Raw genomic sequence first — 18,516 nt, 5'->3', positions numbered from 1 at the left:
ATAATGAAACAAATGTCATAATAGGGATTTAATCATTTGTCTTTTTACACTACAAGAAGAGGCACAGTATCCTATTTGATTAGACATACAGTATTTAAACAGATGTCATATGCATGTCATTGTGATCACAGCATCATAACAGTCTGGCACCTGCACCACCCTGTCATGTGGATTACTTTTGTGATGGATGGATGGATGGATGCACTTATTGGAACTTCAAAAATGGAGCACAATTCAATGGCATTACAAACCTAGGAACAGTCAGGATTTGATTTAATGTAACTTGACTGTGTTCGGCTGAAGTCATCATACATGGGATGGCATGAGGGTGAGTAAATTATGGGATGAGTATTCCTTAAATGGTTTGATGTATAGTACAATGTGACATACTTAATAAACTTGATTTGTGAACAACGTGAAGAGGGCCCTGGAAAGGTCTAAGTCCTTCTGTTTATACTTCACAACACTCTTGCAGGTATTCCAGCAGCTGGGCAAGCTCCTCGTCTTTGATTTTAGGTATCTTTTACAGAAATGCTTTACTCATTGAGATGACAAATGATAATATGTAGAACACATATGGGCAATACGTGAAATAGACATACTATATATATTCACAATTCCATGTAAATAATAAACGTAGGGTGTTTCTTAAATCCAGATTGCACTTCAAGAGCAGATATGTAATGAGCCTCTGAAGGGACCTTTTGCAAAAAATAAAAAATCCGAAGTGTTTTGTAAGCGCACGATAAATAGCCTCTAGAGGGCATTGTTTTCGACGTGACATGTTGGAATTCTTTTGGCTTTTGCGTCACGACTTAAAGGCTGAGTAGGCAATCCTGTCCAGAAACGTTTTTTTGTCATGCTGGTTGGAAGTCTCTTAACATCCTGATAGCAATCAATAAGTAAAGCGAAACATTGGTATTTTATCATTTTCTGTGAAAAAAAAAACGTTGGACAAATTACTGCCCTCGGTGCGAGGGCAATGATACGTCATGTGTACATTTTCAGTCAGTGTATTTTGCATCCCACTGCGCACCCTGTTCACGCAGACATCATACGTCATCAGCGCGCTCATGTGCGGCGATGTGCAGGCAGCGGGACAACACTGGTGCGATGTGCAGGCAGCGGGACAATGGCGGTCAGAGAGCAGGTACCTGGAGATGTTCGTCATTGTAGTAATGTAATTCACTTTGTACTGTAATGTTTTCTCACCGGTGAATGTGACATGACTTCACTGGAACCGATCAAACAGCTTCTGGTCTGTGCGCGCGCTCATGTGTTTTGGAGTAGGCGTGGCTTTAGATGGTGATTCGCGAGAGGGAGGGATCTTATGATTGCACTGCTAGCAGGCAAACCTTAGCATTTTCCAAATTATCTACTCTGCCTTTAAATCACGTTTAATATGTAATGCGCTGTACAACAGTAAATAAACAATCCAGTATTTTTAGAGCACATTTTACCTTTGTATAGCATAATGAGCGTAAGGAAAGTACCAACATCTGTATGTGGTTTATTTGGCTTATTTAAAACACTGGGTGATTTCAGAATTGGGAGAAATAATAATAATTTCACAACAGATCCACTCCACACATTAAAAAAAACGTGAATTTAAAAATATTCAGACAAACACAACACATAAAACTACTTTGAAAGGAGATACAGTATGAAGTACTGAGTTGAAACACAAAGAGTATCAATCATGGTATTGTAGTAGTATTGTGTGGGCCTACAGGAAACAGTTCTTATCAGTGCCATCCTATAAAGATAATCAGTACTGTAGCTGGATGCTTCTTTGTCGGTCCTGAATGTGCAGGAAATATAAGCCTCATTACCATGACGACGGTTAACGATGTGGTGCCTTTAGAGCAGCGTCCACCTCTTCCTCAGGCTGAAGCGTGTGCCACTGGGCTACTGGACGCCGGGGATTGGCCAGCATGTCTGACCAATGACGCAAGCCAACACCTGTGGCACCATAGCCAATTAATGTTTTGCCAATAGGGTCATTGCTGCCCAGCTTGTCATAGTCATACACAGTGATGACAAGTTGGACTTTCTGTATTAGGACAGAAACAATTGTTGATTGATTAATTTTACATTCAGCGAACCCTAAACCAAACACAAATCCTGAATAAAAATAGGCTACATGTTGGTAAGTTTACTCGGTTAAAAAATTGTGAAAAATTGATCATAGATCACCTGAATCTGTTCAAATGGGACCTCAAAACTAAAGCTCTCATTGAAGTATGGGTTTAATGTGTTCTTCTTCACTGTAGTTTTCTTCTTCTTCAGCCGCTTTCCATTATGCTGTAATACAATCTTCACATAGGGGTCTGACAGGGGTTGCAGAGTTATTAAGTAGAATTGGAAAATTATTACATTATTAGATGAAACTGCTGCTATTAACAGAGTGATGAAATTAATATTAATTTTATGCAATTAAACAATCATTTATTTAATTTGTTACTGTTAAAAAACACAATGATTACACAAGACTCCTTTCACAATGTCTCCTGAAATCCTTTCTTCGTGGATTGTACCTGATAAACCTCCAACATCCATTTTCTTGAGATTTTTGGCCTCCATTATGTTAACTGTGAGTTTTCCAGCAGTGGGCACGTAACTCAAAGAAATACATACATCACCGAGTTTCTCCTGGCAATAAGAGCAAACAAAGGACAAGGTTAAAAAGCTGAGAGTGGACAGTTTCTGTTGAAAATCATTATAATATATTGACGATTCAAGTCGGTTGAGACGTTAAAAATGATCGCAGTACATGTTTTGAACAGCAGGGGCCACTGTGGTCACTGCAAACTTGGTAAACGTGGATGTTAGGAGTGTAACGGTTCAAATTCCTCATGGTTCGGTTTGTGTCACGGTTTCGGAACGGTTCGGTTTGTGCTATGTTCAGGGAAAAGGGACTACTGACAAATAAAAATAAGAAGAAATAATCAAGCTAAGTAACAACACCAATAAAACAACAGAGCAAAGCAGAAAATAAAATAGGATACTGTATACTTTTTAAGGTAGAAATGAATTAAAGTAATCAAATAAAACATAACATTGCATATGTACAAATTAAACAAAGATGAATCATAATTGAAGTTACAGAAGCTATTGAGTCACAAGCAGTGAGTGATTTCCTTGACTTTTAACAGACAGCAGGAATATGCTGTTGTCGCTTTAAGAGGAATGAAACCGATCCAGTACACTGATACTGTACACATGAGACATAACCTACTATGTTTGTTAAGATGCTTAATAAGAGGGGAATGTTGACCTACTTCGTGTGTGAATTTGTCCTTTTAAGCGCTTCAAAGACAACTCAATATTTGCGCCATGTCTGAGACTTTCCTTATGCACGCTTCAGATCTTCTCACAGTGCGCAAGCAAGTTTTCTTCTGCATCATCTTGAATGAGTGTAGTTTAAACAGCAACATGTGCTGTTCAGGTCTCACATGCACTCGCGCCATCACAACACCAGGGTGATGAAAGCATAAATGACTGGTCATATTACAGCATACGTCAATCCTATTGAAATTTGTCTACGTTATTTGATTTGTTGTAGGTATTAAATGTGTATCCATCGACAAACATTCATTAGCTGAACTTTGTCAGTCTGTTTTACGCATTATAATTTTTAACGAGCCATATTATAAATGCGTCATCAGATTTAAGATGAGCCGCGGGCCGAACCGTTGGTGGAGAACCGTGCGGTTCAATTTTTTACCGAGAACCGTTACACCCCTAGTGGATATGCTTAAATTTCTTAAAAAACAAAAGTTATGGAAAAGCACAGACAAGTCTTAGTTTGTTTACATTAAAGAGACTTTTGTATAATTCATTTTGTAAATGCAATTGGAATTTAGTTGTTATTTGACATAAAATATATTTTTATTTGACAAAGAATTGTGCAGCATTAGAGAAATAATAAAAGGGCAGTTGTTCATTTTTAATTTGCCTTAACTCATTCTGTAAAAATAAATTGTAAATAAAATCGCATAGTGAGATCAGAATCGTAAATTGCATTGCATCATGAGCTGAGTGAATCGTTACATCCCTATAAACTATATGAGACTTATGGTTGACCTCCTTTTCTCCATTTTCGAGATCCCTCCATTCGTGCAACGGCTGCGCGAGATCCACACTGTTCACAGGAATCTTTATCTGGCCAATCACATCATGTTTGCCAAACCGGTCAAAATCAAACACCTGAAGCACCAGTGTTTTACCACCCAGTTCAGCATAGGGGATCTATAACACACACAAAATAAAAGCAAGACAATTTAGATAAATATGTTTCTTGTAATGTAGTTTTGCAGTGCTATACCTACTGTAAACATAGCTTTAAGCTGTCTTACTCCACCCAAAAATGACAACTCCCCCCCCAATATTTCCAAACCTGTATAAATATATATAGATAATTCTGATATTTAACTGACATTTCTGGGACATCATTGGCTATAGTAGGAACAATTAAAAGTCAAAGGTGCCCCAGAACTGTTTGCTTTCCTAAATTCTTCAAAATATACAATTTTTATATCAAAATATACAATTTTTCTACTATGGTAATCATGATTTCCTCAGTTGCTAACATCTTTGCAAATATCTTTCTTTGCGTTCAACCAAACAAATAAATATATACAGGTTTTGAACAACTAGAGAGTGAGTAAATCATCACAGAATTTTCATTTTTGGGTGAACTATCCCTTTAAATGTTGACATGCCTAAAAATAATATGAGAAACTATTATAAATAATTATTGTTGATTCATCAAAAAATGTCATGTTTTATGTACTCTCGTGTTGTTCCCAACGTTGCATTTTTTTCCATGGAACACAAAAGGAGGATTAACAAATCTTCATATAAATTTACAGTTTGTAACACATCTGTCAAGCACAAAAATGTCCATAATCAAAGTAGTCCATATGGCTATACCTGTACATATTCTATGTGGTATACAACCAAAATTTGTGTAAAAACAGACCAAGATTTGAACTTATTTAATTAAAATATCCACCTCCACCATTGCTCTTAGATGACGTTGTCAATTTTGCATATTCAAAAATTACAGTTTAACAGACATTGACAAAATAAAAAAATTGAGTTGGGTATATGAATAAACACATGTGCAAAAGCACCTTGAAAATAAAGGTCTCGTTGAACACAGGGCAAAGGTTTTTGCGCTGGACTTTAGTCTCAAACTTCTTCTTTTTGTCTGGGAGCAGATATACTTTCACATATGGATCAGATGTGCCACCAATATCCATAGCAGCAAGATCCTGAGCCTGCAGTATGCCAACTATCAGCTGTTAACACACACACGCACGCACGCACACACACACAAAAAACAGCTGTTTATGTGAAATGGTTTAATTGATCATTATCACAGACAACAGTTTTTTTTTACATTGCAATTTGTTTGATTTGTTTTGTTATTTATAATAATAAAAATTCAACTTGAACCCTTGCAAGTACCCATTGATACTTTTTATCAGTAATCAATATATAAAGCATACATGCCTGAGCATCAGTGAAGTTGTAATCTAAAGAGAATTCCAGTTTTCCCAATTTTTCATGCTCTTTTTCCTCTTCTCCCTCTTTTTTCTCTTCTTCCTCCTGCAAAGATATGAATACAAACATTTTACATACATATTTTTTACGCATGTGTCAATGAACTATAACGTTAAATAAGATTTTGATTACCTTTTGTTCTCCTTCTGCATCTCCTATGGCCCCTTCTGTTCTTCTTCGCCCTGCTCTCTTTCTCTCCCGATCTTTTTTGGATTTCTTTTTTTTGCCAAAGCATTTTCTGAACATGCAATATGTAAAGCAAGCCACAAGGACTAGAACCACCATCACTATGGCTCCTACAGCCCACATGGGCACTAGAGAGAGCAGAGAACTGATCAGACTCCATGGAAACAGATACAGAACAACATTCACTTATAAAAATCAAAATTCACTTATGTCAATCGATGTTGTAAACACATTTTTTTACTTTCTTTCATTGTTTTATCCACAAATTATCAGACTTTCTAACTTTCTCAATAACACACAAAATTAAACAGTCCCATCTCTGTAATGTGTGTAATGTTAATACGTAATTGATATTTTAGATATTGCCAGGTAATTTATTTTTGTTTGTTATTATTTTTGATTTTTTATAAAAAAAGCAGCAATGCTTGTGGAATGCCATTCGGCCAATCAGCTAAGGGGTGTGTTTCAGTTCTCTTTTTGGTCCAAACCAAAAAGAAAATGGTACATTTACTCCAATGTAGAAGGAATATCTACTCACATGGAAGATGTTCTAGCTCATTCATGAACTTGTTCTTCATGTTTTCATAGTCATGATGAAGTCGAGGTGTAGGATGAAATTCACGTTCTGTTTTGGCTTCAGAAGGTTCAGCATTCCGCCGTACACGGACACCCATACTCACCAACCTCATACCAGCTGTGTGTCAAAAATCTAAATGCACAAAATGAAAATACAACATCACAAAAGACTTACATGTTGGACACTGCTAACAAACAAGAAGTGGGTGTGTGAGCGTGCGCATGTGTGTGTGCGTGCATGTACAGAGTACGTGTTTTGTGTATGTGAGCATGTGCATGTTCTCTGAAGCCAATTGACAAACATGGCTGATTATAATCCATGATGTATTTACTCTGCTCTGCCATACCATGACCACCCATCCACCCCACTCCAAGATTATAACAGGATTATGGACAAATGAATGAAAAACACCAGAACAAAAGCTCAGACAAGCAAGATCCATTTAAGCAATTGTAGCTTTCTTTCTATTCATTAATATATAAATGTATAAAGACTTACCTATTTCAAATCTTATTAACTTATTTGATGTTTATGTTTGTGGACATTGTAGAGTATAATAAGACAAACTGGCCAAGACAAATGCACACTGCTTGTAAAATTATTGATAAAACTATTGATCTGCCTCAAATTCATTGATATTTATAATGACTTTTTGTTCTCAATATAAAAAAATCATGGATATACAAGGAGAACCGTGGTGTGTGAGTGTTGCAAGAATGTGTGTCATGTCATGTAGACATGTATTCATGAATTTTAATGTGTTCTGTAGATAATATGGAATATGTTCTGTAGACAGGTGTTTTATCAAGTTTGTGTGTAAACGTCAAAAAGTAGGTGGAAAATGTTAAGAGTGCATGTGTATAATTGACCAGCTTGTCTTTAATTACATTTGTAGTATCGTAAAAAAAAAGTATAATATTAAGTTAATATTGTTTTACAGTCTTGAGAAAAATATTTTTGTTATGTTAATGCCCTGCCCTGGTAAGGGTGGACACGTCTTGTGCACGCTTAACACATCATGCTTGTAAATGTGCACATTATTTGCGCTGACCTGCAACAACAGGTGACGTTCAAGATTTACTCTCGTCACATATAACACAAAACTGAAATGATTCGTCTTAAAAATAACGCTATTGCCAACATATTTCAATTTAAGTGTGCTGCTGCAAAAATGAAAGCATGCTTGTTATGTGAAAGCTAAAAAGATTGCACCTTACCTGGTGAATGATTTTCTTTTGGTGATATCTTTGTGATGGGGAGGAAACCTATCCGAGTAAAGACTAAGACGATGCCTACGTTTGTTTTGCCCAGCAGCTCTCACACATGTTAACGTGTGTATCTGTGTGTCTATATTCTGATGCTGGTTTAACCCCCTCCCCATCAGCTTTAAGATCAAGTGCTTTCAAATCATTAAAGCACCACTAATCTCTCTCCCCCTCCCCATCACATCTGTTACAGTTATAGAATGTTTCTCTATAAAGTCGACTGCTATACAAATCAGGTCTCCGTTTACTTATAACGCAAAGTTTCTCCGCCTGACTGCTTTAATCGATGTGCTAATTTCCTTTCACAGCTCTTATTTATGTACAGACCACAGAGCATCAATAACCCTCTAATCCACATAAAACATGGTGCTCGACATCACTGTTCCCATCTGGGCCACACTGTGGATGAAAATAGCCTTTCGGTGCTGTTAATCTGTTTGATCACGGATTACATTTGCAATTTTTTATCAATACAGCTAAAAGAATGATCACTAAGCCTGTGCTCGTACATTCAATTAAAAAGATTATTTGGGGTGTCTCGGCATTCCACCTCAAGTCGGTTAGATGAGACGGTCCAGTTATGTGTGCATGGTCACCTCATATTGTTTTCTAAACACAGGAATGCTATCTGAACCCAATCAACTGTCCAGTCGGTACAGTGCTGAAGTTCCTCCATGAGCGTTTCTCGGCAGGGTTAACCTATACTCTTAAGGTATATGTGGCCACTATCTCCTCTAACCATACACATTATGATGTAGCATCTGTGGGGAGACAACCTTCAGTGTGTGATTCCAGATGGGTTCAGCCTATCTGAAGGCTGCAAATTCCTTCTCTTCCTTCTCGTTTCTTGCAACTCAGTGCTGACCTGTACCTAGTCCTGTACCAGCCTGATCTCAGGGGAATTGGTAACTATTTTCCAAGGTAACTGATTTACCATGTATGAATATACTTTGTGAACTCTTTTTAGAAGTCTGAAGTCATTAGATTAGAATAGAATTAGAAAATGGGGTTTCACTGTACACTGAAAAAGGGTTTCATTCAACCAATTAAAACATTTTAGGGTAAGGATTCACATCTATATTTTATAACTTAAGCCAATGAAAAATAATAAAGAAAAAGTATATATTTTTAATTGGCTGAAGTTATAAAATTTAGATGTGAATCCTTACCCTAAAATATTTTAATTGGTTGAATGAAACCCTTTTTTCAGTGTATGTAAGATCACTGAGAAGGGAACAAGACTTGTTTTCTTCAGACAATTATTATCTGGTGACGTGTATTACCTGACCCTCTAACCTGCAACGTGCAATACTGTGGACAGATAAGTTTACTATTTAATGTCAATATTGGAAACACTGAAAATATTTAAATTAAATTATTTTAAAACTTTTAACAGGATTTTTTAACCTGGCAATATGAATAAACTTCAATTTAAGACTTTAAATTACATTGTGGAGGATTCAAAACACATATTCAAAAGAGATGAGTCCAGTTTAAAAGAACTGTGTCAACACCTATTTATAAAAGAAATTAAATTAAGACACTCTTTGGAGCAGTCACAATTAATTATGACATTCCACACTTACTTGGTGTAAAGAAGCTTGTGGGGTAAGGGCTGTAGGAGTCAGGCACGGGTAGGATTCGTTTACCTAAATAAAGCATTGTTCCACATGTGTTCCGTATGTATATTTAGTATATGTGACGTTCTTCTCTGTTATTCCCACTGTTAAAAGCCACGTTTTGGAGGGTCACACGGTGCTGCAGCCAGATCTATCTTACATATACCAAGGTTTCAGGTCATTTGAAAAGGCCTAAATGTATTTTATTGTCTGATTATATTTGTTACATTTATATGTGATATGTATATCTATACAGCCTTTGAAAATATCTGAGAGCGCCAGCATTTCCCTTCCTGCCTCCATGGGAGCCAACCCTTCCCCTTCTGTTGCCATTGGAGCTTCCATGAGAGACAACCCTTCTTCTTCCACCTTGAGGAGAGCCAGCACTTCTCCTTCTGCCATTGTGAGTAGTGATCTCTGCACCACATTATCTTTTAAATAGCTTTATTCTTTATGGTGTAAATCGCATGTATACAGTATTTGTGTATATTAAATTTTTAGTGTTGTATACTGTACATGAAAACTGTACTGTTGTGGCACCTCCCATTCTTTCTGAAATGAAGAAGATAAACCCCTCACAAGATCAGCAGACTTATTTCTGAAATCTGATTGGTTGATTTAAATGGTGTCACCATTTAAAGGACATCCTAAGGACATCAACCACTTGGCAAAATAGCCATGGCAGACTCCAGCCAGACTTGCAGGCTCGTCCCAGACCATTCTAACTGGGAGGAGTAAAATAAATATACGTAAATCCCTTCCATCACCAAATCACTGCAATCCGTTTTGTTGTGCCTTTGCTTGGTGCTGTCTAATAGCTAATGGCTTGGGCTAGGGCTAATGCTGCATTTTTCAGGTTGAATGAACAGTAATTCGTTATGAAAGAGATGCTAAAATACCACTGACATCACATACTGTATATTTATATCAACACACAAATCACAGTAAGTGGGTCAGATTGTCAGTTTGACTACTGACTGATGGCAACTACATACACTCAGTTTCAAACTCGTCATTCGTGACTATCCTAAATTATGACATTAAAAAAAAGTAGTACTGTAACTACTAGACTTATTGTTGCTGAAAGGGTTAAACTCAACAATTCAATAGACTTGTATCCCATCACTGCCAAAAGAGGTGGGACTTAATGTCAAACCCATTTACAGTTGTCATTCAACTGCTGGTGAGAACGTTGCTTTACTTGCTCCTGACTGAAACGCATTCATACAGGTAAGAATACTGCTATACAAGTTGCATTCTAATACAGTTAGGTATGAATAGATCAATTTGAGAGATCAAATAATACACATGATCAAGCTTGTATGCTAAATAAAATAAGTTTGTGTGGTATATTATTTCTCAGGGCAGGTGTACACCTGATCTCAATGGACTTTGAACTCTTAGTCAATGTTTAGCGATAAGGTAGCAATATGAAACTGTAAGCATGAAACTAACGAAACACAATTAGCCCGGAGAAACGTTGGCAAGACTTATTTTCCATTGACAATAATTGCATTGGACTATACATAATGAACAAAAGATAGAACACACACCCAAACCATGAGTCAGGCTCAACGGCTGTTTGATGTGGGTTGTTGGCTGTATTCTTGCATACTGCGCTTTGGGCTTGTACTCTACATGCAAAAGAATCTATGTGAATAAAAACTAATTCTAAAAATAAAATTCCATTTCAAAATGTATTCAGTATATATGGTATATATCTATTAAATTAAAATATAAATGCATAATCAATAGATTTTAATGCCAATACTTATTTACTTTAAAAATAGAATGTGCTGCAGGGCAATATTAAAAGATATTTCATAACTGTTAAAGCTATTAAAGTAATTTTGGAGAATGTATCTAATAAATGAGTAAAATATATTATACATATTCTAGAATAAACAGGGATAATAGTTAAAAATGATTGTATATATTTGAATTGCAATTTGGAAAATTCCTGTTCATGTCATTGGAATTCGGAAGTCAACACCATGTGTATGGCGTGGCTCCAACCCATGAATTAACAGGGAGACGGTTCCGCAATTTTGCCAAACCCTTTCCAAGTCATTGTATTGTGTTTTGTCGTATCATGTTTCTCTCTTTACAATAAGCCACTGTAGGTGTAGTCGTCGCTGTTTAGATGTTTAGTCTGGTTTTACAACACCGCAGTTGGGTTTCCATTCCCCTCCGTGTTTTTGTCCTTAGTGATGTCATTTACAAAATGTATGATGTCAATATGTTTTTTCTTCAGTGATGTCATCTACCCCCCTTCTGTCCGAGGAGTTGTTCCAGTGCTCGGTGTGTCTGGATGTGTTCACTCAGCCTGTTTCTCTGCCGTGTGGTCATACATTTTGCCAGTCATGTGTTCTGACACAATGGACGGCATCTGGTGCTTCCCACTGCCCAAAGTGCTCCACAGTTTTCCAGGAAATACCAGAACTGTGTGAAAATTCTTTTGCTCGTGAGATGGCCGAGCAAATTCGTAAGCAGAGGGGTCAAAGGCCAATGGCGCAATATCCAGTGAACTCAGACAATATTTTATGTGACATGTGCACTAAAGAGAAAGCATCACTTGCTGTAAAATCATGTCTGGTGTGTGTGGCTTCATACTGTGCGGATCATGTGACCTCTCACACCTCCAGATTCATTAAACACATGCTGGTGCCACCGCAGAGAAGGATGGACAAGCGAATTTGCAGAATACATGAAAGACCCTTGGAGCTTTACTGCAGATATGACCAAACCTGTGTGTGCGTGCTGTGCACGAATACAGAACACAAGACCCATCAAACAATACCAGTGGAAAGAGAATGGGAAGACAGAAAGGTAGTATGATGACATTACAAAGTTTTGTAAAGCTTCAGTTTGTGCTTATCTGAGGCTTGTATGACTCATTGTAACCATTACACACTGGATTCTTTTGCTGTAGTTTTATTGGGATTTTTACTTAATTGTAACATTTTCTTCAATGTCTATATTGGTGTGTTTTCATATCTGTTTAAAGGTGACACAGTTTTATGATATTCACCCATGCATCCACTTTTGAAGAATTTGTTTGCGAGTTTGTTTTTTACTAAACTAATATCATCTAAATTTAATAGATTCAGCTACAGAAGACACAGTCTGACCTTAAGAGGATGATTAAGGAGAGACGGAGAAAAGTAGAGGAGCTCAAGGACTCTATAAAGTTAAGCAAAGTAAGAGGACACCTGTAAAATGTTAACCCATTTGTGCACTGTTTAATTTCTAATATCTATTTTGACACATTTGTTCGGTTCACCAGAATATTCATTCTTTAAGGAACGGCAAAGTGCTAGTCACCATGTTTTCCACCATTTTCCAATATTTTAGCTGTTAAAGGCTTTAGCTTTTAGTAAAAATACTCCCGTGGTGTCATGCATTTATAAATATTCCATGCAATTTCTCAATTAATATGCAAAAGTTAGTTGTGTCTCTCAATCAATATAACAACACTTATACTAAATGCCAATTAAACAAGAAAAGAAAAATAGAAAGCTGTTCAGAAATTCAGAAATAGCAGTAATAGATCAAATAAAAATATACAAAACATTTAAGTTCATGTGTTGTGGTTTGTTTCTCTGTTAGGAGAACACAGATGGAGAGATGGCATTCAGCCTTGAGGTCTTCACTACACTGTTGCAGTTTATAGAGAGAAGTCAAAATGAGCTGATCCAAAACATGAAGCAAAAGCAGAAAACAGCAGAGACAAAAGTGGGGAAACTCATTAAAGAACTGGAGATGGATATCTCTAAACTACACACTAAACACTCCGAGCTGGAAAAACTCTCATGTTCTGAAGATCACCTCCAACTCATACAGGTTACCTTCTGTATCCCAGCTTTAACTTCTGCTCATAAAATACATCTTTATTGTGAACATGCATGTCTAACATACAGATGAATGTACATGTATGGACACATATTGTTGACTTTATTAATGCATTTTGGACTATGCATTCAGACGAAACATGATAGTAACTGCTGTATTTGTATATGATTCTCCTCAGTCGTTCCCTAACCCAGGTGTGGTGCCTCAGTGTAAAAGCTGGTCACAGATCAGCGTGCACACGTCTCAGGGACTGGGGTTACTGAGAGAAACTCTGACTGCTACAGAAGAACTGATGGTGATGCAAATACACACTGTCACACAGAGAGGTTAGTCAATATCTCTTTGTCATTATTCTATTCTAAGATGTATGTTGATCTTTATTGGAGAAAAACTGAAAAGCAGAAATGTGAATTTAAAAAATAGTAAGATTGAATTAAAATACATTTAAATTGAATACCTTTAAATTTGGAATAATACAGAGTTCAAATGAAACAAACATAAATAAAACTATTAAAACGAAAGCAATGTTAAAATATTTTTGTTAGATGCTTAGATGTAAAACTAAAACATCTAATCAAGTTCTGATTCAATATATTTATTGTTTTTTTTACAGAACTTGAGGCAATATCCCAATATGCAGGTAGTGTAACAACAACAAATAATTAAAGCACATCTCATGAACTCTGCCCTAAATCTTAATTGTAATTTATTAATTTAATATAAAGTATGATAATTGAGTAAAAAATAATTCCTGTAGTTTTAACTGGTGATGCTTTACACTTTGTGATCTAAAGTGTGGATATGGCTCCTATTAAACAAAATATATGGGTATATATTGGAAAATATATGTAAAGTCGGCACACCAAAGCACAAAAGAATTGTAATATACGTTCACATAGTGTGTTACGTTTCGAGCATGCATGCTCTTTATCAGTCATCAATATACTGGAAAAAATTTCAATACAGCTGCAAAAAAAATAAGAGACAACTCCAAAATTATTTTCAGTTTTTCTGGATTTACTATTTATAGGTACTGTATGTATTTAAGTAAAATTATAATTTTAGTTTCATTCTGCAGTGTAAAGTAGTGACAGGATTTATTCCAAAATGATTTTTTTTCCCAAATGAACTGTGTCAGATAAGGTCATGAGGGGAAAAAACAGAAAAGTAGTGAGGCGATAAACCACAAAACCACTTCATGCCATCTAAGCATTTTATTGGTTTTCAAATACACAAATTGGCCACCAGGCAGTTAGTGCTTTGAACATTCTCAACATAAGAATTTATTCCTGTTCTGCCATCTGCAGAACAAAGGGTGTAACCATTGGAGCAACATCAAGACTGTAGAACTTGTCTAATGTCCCCCTGATGTCCATGCAGCGCTAAAAGCTGGGACTCGACGCACTGAGCTTGTCATCTCACTGACTCTTCTCCAGGATCCTGCTTTGTGGCAAGTTTGCAACGCAGGAACTGGATCTTCTCATGAGTTTGATACAAGCTGCAACAACCACTTGCACAGACCACTGGTGTGGCGTAAACGGTTGTAATGGACATTTTAAACCTGTGACAGAAGTCATACGCCTTATCCATTAGGCCACGAAGCCTGCTGTGAGACCTGGCCTGCTTTTTCCTCTTGTATTTTTCAAACGCTATCAACAAGCAAGAGAAATACGTTCATGTGACATTCGTCCTCACAGACGAAGAGGCCTTTCCAAAATGGAACTACTTCCAATGGGATAGCTTTCACCTTGCAGGTGAAGAGGCCTCCCTGGCTAAACTGCAAACAATTTACCTATAAAGTTAAAGCTACATTAAAAATATACTCACCTTAAGTAACAAATACTTGGAACAAAGTATGCCAATGTGGTAGCATCCACCCTTCCGGGTGAAGAGGCTCCTTTAAATGGCAGCCAAAACAAAAATGGCACAAAAATAAGACAGGAGGCACAAAGAGAAAGTCGCGGCCAGTTCACACCTGCATTTGTAGACGTGATTACGAGCGGGGCGTGGTTAATTTGGCATACTATCTCCTGACAGTTCATCCTTAGCCAAGGCTGACCCATACCGTGGCATGTTGACTGAGATGACATAGAATAATATTTATTTGGAATTTGGTAGAAATATTGTAAGTAGTTCACAAAATGAAACAAAATGATAATTTTAATAACACACATAAGTACAATCTAAAGTCAGAAAAACTGTATTTGAAATGGCCTCTTCATCTTTTCGACGGCTGTCGAATTAAATTCTATATTGTCAACAAAACATATTTTCTTTGCATTAGGGAATGTAAAAATAAATCTATGCAGTCCTCTGTGAGGTTTTGAGAAAACTTGTTTGATATTGTTCTTGCAGTGGATTTAACTCTTGACCCTGATACGGCAAATCCCTGGCTGATGTTGTCTGAAGACAGAAAGTGTGTAAGTGATGGCAATGTGGAGCGCAGTTTACCAAATAATGCTGAGCGTTTCGACACAGCACCATGTGTCTTGTCGAAGGAGCCCATCTCGAAAGGAAGGAGTTATTGGGAAGTAAGCGTGTCCAGTAAAACAGCATGGGACCTGGGGGTGGCCAAGCAATCAGTCAACAGAAAGGGTGTGGTGACACTGAGCCCGGTCGATGGATACTGGGCGGTTTGTCTGAGAAGGGGCAATGAATACAGAGCCTGTGACCATGAATCAGTTCTACTATCACTGAGGACTCAGCCACAAAAGATCGGCATATTTGTGGATTTTGAAGAGGGACAAGTTTCATTTTACGATACAAGTGCTTCTGCTCATATTTATTCCTTCTCTGGACACTGCTTTACTGAGAACTTGCTGGCCTATTTTAACCCAGACATGAATGATACAGAAAACAACAAAGGCCCTTTGGTTATACAACCTGTCAAGCTTGTCAATGGGGCAACATGTGATATCATAACAATATAAAGACTGAAGACCATTCCACAAAACACATTTTACTTAGAAAATGTAATGCATTCAGTTTCTCAGTAGAAAAATATTTAAACATATTTATTTTATTATTATTATTATTAATAATAATAATAATATACAACTGCGGAAAAAATTTGAGACCATTCCAAATTTTCATTTCAAATCAGCATTCTAGATTTCTAGATGTATTGTGGTCATTCCAGTCCCGAGAAATCCAAGAACAGTAAAAGACTCACAGCATGACAAGACACATGAAAACTGCGATAAAATTGAGGTTATCACATAAAGAAATAATTACTTAACTTTTCTTAAATACATGTAGAAATATTACTGTTGCATTACTTAAAAGTGAATTTGAACTTGTTTTCTTTGCAGTATTTGAGGTCTGAAAAATACGGTGCTTTTTTCTGTTATTTTCCCCTGTGCAAATAGTGTTTTTGAAAAAACATTTGTGAAAAATATTGTTAGTAGTTCACAGATTGAAATAAAATTAACATTTTACCTAAACACATAAATGGTAAGTTTTAAAATCAGGTCTCTGTAAATATATACAAATAGGCTACATATTTGTAAAATTACCACTGTCTGGTTCCCAGTTCTGCCACAACATCAGATTTCTGCTCCATGAATATTGTGGCCAAAATTGACTGATTACAATAAGTACAATAAAAAATCGATGTAATTAAAAAAAAAAGATTTATTTTGTGTTTTCTCTGTTTTTGGCCAATGAACCTCATAGAGTAGGGAAAAGTATAAAGAAACGTTTGTGGCTCTTTAAGCAAAATGTTAAACAGGTGCACATTCTGCGTTGTTGAAGTGTCAACCATACTGGCATTTACAGTATTTTCACGTGTATATTTTACAAGTACACACACGCACGCACGCACACACAAATTAAAGCTTCCTTTCATTGTAATCTGATTTTCTCCTTAGGCCTTCTGTTCATTTCTTTACTACAACCACACAACAGCCAATCAGAGTAGATTATGAGTCTGGCTACTACAACTACAACCAATTGCATTAGAGAAGAATTCTCAGAACCAAACACCACATGCTGCTCATTATTAGTTTTAGTGCATTTAACAACTAGTAATCAATGTTTGAAGTAGTGAATAAATTACAATTATTTATTCAAACACACTATTTGTTTAAAGAATGACACAAGAACAAGTGATTGACAGCAGACAGGAGGAGGTGTGGAGAGAGATTAAGCAGATTAGAGCTGCATTGATGAAACAGTGTCTTTCAAAAAGAAGAGAAATTTACAATCAGTGCAGAAACAACGTAAGAGCAGTGACAGACTGATGATGAGTGGACTGAGAGTGAAGGAAGACAACTCGATAGGACAGACCTGTTGAAGAGGCAATGAGAGTGAGACTCACATGTGCTCTTGGGATTAATCTTCACTAAAGCTCTGTGTGGAATATACAGACAGATCCTTTCTTATCTGCATCAGCATCATCATTTCGGTCCTCCACTTTCTGCGGTTTGCAAATAAAGTAAGTTTCATATAAATTGAAATGCTAGATCTAATTTTTCCTGTTTAAAATAAAGGATTTTGAAAGTTAGATTAGATTAGATAGAGTCAAAATCTCTTAAAGCAGCAGGACAGCAAAAGCATTAAGGAATTGGATAAACATTATTTCAATGTTTATTTAATAGAAATCTTTCTTTTGGTTGCATATAGTGTCTAGACTGTACTTTACAGTATAGGCCTACACTGCCTTGTGTTTATATTGTCCCTAAGGCAGGTTATTATATAAAGTAAGTTCACTTAGTCATCTAGTTTTTCTTTATTAGAATCAAGTAACCGTTTTGAATCTGATTGGATGAGAGACTTAACTGAAGTGCTCATTCTCTCATTCTCAAGCTTGCCACGACAAGTCGCTAACCACGACATTTTCACATTAGTAATAGAGACTTGGACACATTTTTAAACTATAGCAATAATATACCCTCTGGCATAAGCAATTCTCACACAATGTTTTTGGAGCACTGCTTTACAAGCATGACTTGGTTACCTACAATTATTGTTTATAGCTCATGAACAAAATGTTAAATACTCTCATTTGTAAGTTGCTTTGTATAAAAGCATCTGCTCAATGAATATATGCATGTCTTTCTATTGCCCACTGATCATTATCACACAAAGAAGTTACATGTTACATTACCTGTGTGAACCTGAATCTGAATCACAGTTGATACAACATTAATGCTCATGTGATGTTGCTTTAATGTTCTGTAATATTATATATTACCATGTACATTGTGTAATATTTTTGAAAGATAAGATGTCAGAAAGAGAAAATTAGAATGACCTTTTGAGATCTTTGTTGCCTGAAACAGTGATGATGTCACTGCCTCAATCTCTTGATTCATAAGTGATTGGTTGGAGCTCTCAGTTTTTAGGATGTCATTGGCTGCAGTGGATGAGACGGCAGGTGACCTCCCTGTGAGAGATGTGGGCTTGAGAGGACTCATACCTGTTCCCCAAGGTGTGAAAACAACGT

General features: G+C 36.5%; 2 protein-coding genes across 2 annotated transcripts in view; one reads left to right on the top strand and one right to left on the bottom strand.

Annotated features, from left to right (window-relative positions):
* The first annotated feature begins 1,085 nt into the window (after nt 1–1,085).
* The window catches only part of rpgrip1 (RPGR interacting protein 1), a 35,166-nt gene continuing 17,735 nt past the window's right edge, over nt 1,086–18,516 (top strand). Inside the window, exons 1-7 of the mRNA XM_057323422.1 lie at nt 1,086–1,150; nt 9,475–9,621; nt 11,473–12,047; nt 12,323–12,418; nt 12,828–13,061; nt 13,249–13,396; nt 18,409–18,501. Coding sequence (XP_057179405.1) covers nt 11,475–12,047; nt 12,323–12,418; nt 12,828–13,061; nt 13,249–13,396; nt 18,409–18,501 — 1,144 coding nt within the window. The 5' untranslated portion in view covers nt 1,086–1,150; nt 9,475–9,621; nt 11,473–11,474. The remainder of the gene's footprint in view (nt 1,151–9,474; nt 9,622–11,472; nt 12,048–12,322; nt 12,419–12,827; nt 13,062–13,248; nt 13,397–18,408; nt 18,502–18,516) is intronic.
* syt5b (synaptotagmin Vb) lies at nt 1,433–7,764 on the bottom strand. Its single transcript, XM_057322695.1, has 9 exons — nt 7,552–7,764; nt 6,296–6,466; nt 5,704–5,885; nt 5,521–5,616; nt 5,139–5,306; nt 4,087–4,251; nt 2,538–2,652; nt 2,197–2,330; nt 1,433–2,053 (listed from the first exon to the last, which is right to left on the bottom strand). Exons 2-9 carry the CDS (start codon nt 6,444–6,446, stop codon nt 1,844–1,846), a joined length of 1,221 nt encoding a protein of 406 aa, XP_057178678.1. The 5' UTR covers nt 6,447–6,466; nt 7,552–7,764; the 3' UTR covers nt 1,433–1,843.

This window comes from Triplophysa rosa, linkage group LG23 (genome assembly GCF_024868665.1).
Source record: "Triplophysa rosa linkage group LG23, Trosa_1v2, whole genome shotgun sequence".
Taxonomy (NCBI): domain Eukaryota; kingdom Metazoa; phylum Chordata; class Actinopteri; order Cypriniformes; family Nemacheilidae; genus Triplophysa; species Triplophysa rosa.
This window is presented reverse-complemented; position numbering and strand designations above follow the sequence as displayed.